The following is a 3,728-nucleotide window of genomic DNA, read 5'->3' as shown; positions in this document are numbered from 1 at the left end:
TCCCGAGGGGACACTCAATCTGGATCTATAGAAAGACACCCATGTCCAAGGTACATGTGGTGAACCACTTAAAGTCCTGACCCCACTGGACATATGTTTAAGCATCACACACATTTACCTTCCATTGACCCCTGGAGGCCCCTAGTGAGATTAGTTACATGGCAGTGTTTTAAAGATGGTTCTCATGAAATTCCCATTTCAATCCTTCATGGTTTAATAAAAAAAAGTTTACTATGCCTATGAAAATTGTTTACCCCCCTTGGAAGTGATCATGTTTTATTGTTTTACTGCAATGAGTCAAAGACTTTACGTCAGTGTTTCGATGCAGATCAACAGGATCTCAAAGTAATGGAATTTAATTAGAAATGTAATTCAAATACAACCTAATGTTTAAAATATTTATTTTATTCGGTAAAAACCCTTCATTTTAGGTTCATAATGTAATTCAATTCAAGTAATTTTCAAAGTCAAAACACTTTTGCCACAGCCTTGACGACATTTCTTTACAAACAAAACAATAAGAGAAATCAATCACCTTATATAAAAGAGAAAGCACCAAACTCACAGAAGCTGGAACAATCAAATGTTTGGCACTTTTGCTTGACAAATGATGTATACAATTAGTTATTAAAATAGTTGCCAATTAATTTCTGTCAATTGACTTATTGATTAATTGTTGTATTTGTAACAAAAGTATAATTAGATATTAGATTAGAATTTATCCACAACAGGTGTAAACTTGCTTTTGCCTTCACAAGGTGGTCAAGCATCTATATTAATAAATAAATTATAGCAGAGGTCAAAGCATAGTACAGCACAATAAAATAAATAGGCACAGAACCAGCGGCCTAAATTAGCAACATAATTGGAGCTGAAACAATTTGTCAATTATCCAATTCTTATTCCACTGAGGGAAACTTAATCTGCAATTATTTTAATAGTCTATTAATCTTTTGAGTCGTTTTTCAAGCAAAAATGTCAAACATGTGCTTGTACCAGCTTCTCCATTGTCACGTTTTGGCTATTTGTTCATTTTAAATCATATTTACTTCATGTACTTATATAATATATTTAGGTTGTGGGCAGTTAGTTGGACAAAAAGATCAATCTGGAGATGTCACATTGGTAATCTGTGATGGTCAAATGCTGTTAATAGACAAAACGGTTAGTCAAGAAAATAATTTGCTAATTAATCTAGCCCCAAACCTGTATGCAGGGTTCAATAAAGTCACGACATGTGACATATTAGACCTTTTATACTGCTTCTCTAGTGGGACTTTATAGCACCTGCCTAAATTTAGTAGACTGGTTTCAGTGTAAACTGTGAATGTGTAATTAATTTCTTCCCGAATGTAATTAACTGCACATATTAACTCACCATGCTGCAGCCTCAGTGGAGGGACGAGCAGACCTACCTCAGAACAGGGAGCAGGACTTAGGGGGTCTGAAGGGATTATCACTAGAGGGGACCCCGACCAGGAGAGGGTCCTTGGAGGCATTTTGCAGACAGAAGTTTCTCAGCTCAGCAGCAGCCACGGACACCTGCAGAGCCAGACAATATTCGTGTGTGGGAGGAAACATAGCAGCAAATCACATGTACGGTATCTGTAATGCTCTGTCAAACCCAGTCTCTCATTTAGCTGCATAATCACACTTACTGCCACTGTTTTGCGTAAAATTTACAAGAGCGCCACAACGTTACACGGGCGGGTGTGTCCTCCACTGTGTAACTTTTTAGTAGACACTGTCCCGTTGTTTCCTTTAGAAAACGAAGACTATGAGATTTTAATGAACGTGTCACTGCTCTCGATACGATGACGCGTCAAAGTGGTTACGCTTCCCTGAAACGTAACTTAAACTTGAAGTCGTGGTTTAAAAGTCCACCAGAAACCAGCCTGCGTGTGACTTTGGAGACCACTTTGTTGAGCCTATGATGTAAGAGTGCAGTCGGTGTCATTTCTGCAACAGTTTGTCTCCGCCATTCAACAGTAACGTTAGTCTCTGTCTTCCGTGTTTGTGTGTCAATGTTCGTACCTTTATCCTCCGGACACTGGCCTCTAACCGGAGCTGCTTCACGGCCCTTTGAGCGACAATTAAGTTGTTGCTGGCATTGTTGTTGGACATGACGGCGGCTGTCGGCAGAGAAAAGTTGACGGATAAATAATATAAACGGGCAACACAGGGCGGAAAATAACCCCAACTGCCTTAAACCCTAAACCCGTTTGGGAAACATTGGTCACTCGATGCCCGGCCTCCTCTGTGCCAGCACGCCTTTCTATTGGGCGCTAGGCATGTCAATCAAAAAGTGGCTAGAAATCCACGCCCCCCTGCATTCGCTGGCCATTATTATGAGTTTCCTAGAGAGCAGAGCAGGAGTGGATCCTGTGACCTTCAGCTGGAGGTGAACAACCACTAACACTATGGTTACTCACCACTTTATTTAACTTACCACTTTGTTACTATTTTAAATAAGACATGTTAAATATGAGTGTACATTTTGTTGCTTGAATTTATTGCACTCACACCCACCAGACCAGAAAGCAAGTGAAAGCTGTGGTGGTCAACATCACACAGTTTGGTGTGGATCGGATACCAGGTCCAGGATGAACAATATCAATACCAAGGCTGATACGTTATATATCTAAAAATGGCAAATGGACTACGAGGATATCGCTGCTCACATGCATGTGATAACAGATGGTGCATGCGCTAAGAATAGTGTTCATGTGCCCAGGACATGATCTAATGTGAGACAGATCCAATTATTTTGAAACTTGATTGTGAAACTTGAATATTTTAATGTCGATATAATAAAAATAAAAAGAGGATATGACAGCTCTCAGCAATCAAACGAATAAGAACAGAACGCCACATCTCAGATTACACAATCAACAACCAAAGTTAAAAAATATATATATTAGAAGAAACATATTGCTGAACTCAGACAAAACAGAAATCCTGGTCATCGCGTCCCAGAAGATGGCAAAACAAATACTGCCATCTGCTGGTTCCCTAGTAAATCACATTAAGCCTGTGGCAAAGAACCTTGGTGCTTGATTTGTTTGGTTTGTAATTTAAATTTCGAGCAGCACACCACAAAGCTTGTTCAATCATGTTTTTATCAACTTAGAAATATAGCAAAAATTCGATCTATGTTAACTTTTAAGGACACCAAGACCATTTTACACGCCTTCATCTCATCACGCCTGGATTATTGCAACAGCCTTTTTACCTGTTTAACCCAAAAATCTATTGATCGACTCCAGACTGTCGAACTCAGCTGCCAGGCTTTTAACCAGAACAAAGAAATATGACCACATTACTCCTATTTTAGCTTCATTACACAGGCTCCCAGTATGTTTTAGAATTGACTTTAAAATTTTATTGATCACTTTTAAAGCTCTTCATGGCCTCTCGCCTTGTTATATTTCTGAACTTTTAGTCCCATACACACCAGCACGTACCTTGAGATCCTCGGGCAGAGGTCTGTTGTCTGTTCCAGAGTCTCGACTGAAAACTAAAGGGGACAGAGCGTTTGCTGTCAGGGCCCCGAGGCTCTGGAACAGCCTGCCTGAGGAAATCAGGTCGGCTGAGTCAGTGAACTCTTTTAAGTCCCTTCTTAAAACATACTTTTATAGGAGAGCCTTTCCCGATCTTATTTGACTTTATTTTATCCCTTTTATTTTATTCTATTTTACTTATTTTATATTTATCTTAAACATGTATTT

General features: G+C 39.3%; 1 protein-coding gene across 2 annotated transcripts in view; it reads right to left on the bottom strand.

The window, feature by feature from the left end:
* si:ch211-286b5.5 (uncharacterized protein LOC100003596 homolog) overlaps nucleotides 1-2,241 on the bottom strand; it is a 4,561-nt gene extending 2,320 nt beyond the window's left edge. The window contains exons 1-2 of one of the 2 annotated variants that reach the window (XM_046047106.1): nucleotides 2,035-2,241; nucleotides 1,379-1,542 (exon numbers count right to left, since the gene is read on the bottom strand). In XM_046047106.1, the coding sequence (XP_045903062.1) occupies nucleotides 1,417-1,542; nucleotides 2,035-2,124 (216 nt within the window). In that variant the 5' untranslated portion in view covers nucleotides 2,125-2,241 and the 3' untranslated portion in view covers nucleotides 1,379-1,416. The remainder of the gene's footprint in view (nucleotides 1-1,378; nucleotides 1,543-2,034) is intronic. The other variant, XM_046047105.1, reaches the window with a different exon arrangement.
* Between the last annotated feature and the right edge of the window lie 1,487 nt (nucleotides 2,242-3,728).

Source organism: Micropterus dolomieu, linkage group LG04 (genome assembly GCF_021292245.1).
Source record: "Micropterus dolomieu isolate WLL.071019.BEF.003 ecotype Adirondacks linkage group LG04, ASM2129224v1, whole genome shotgun sequence".
NCBI classification, from domain to species: Eukaryota; Metazoa; Chordata; class Actinopteri; order Centrarchiformes; family Centrarchidae; genus Micropterus; species Micropterus dolomieu.
This window is presented reverse-complemented; position numbering and strand designations above follow the sequence as displayed.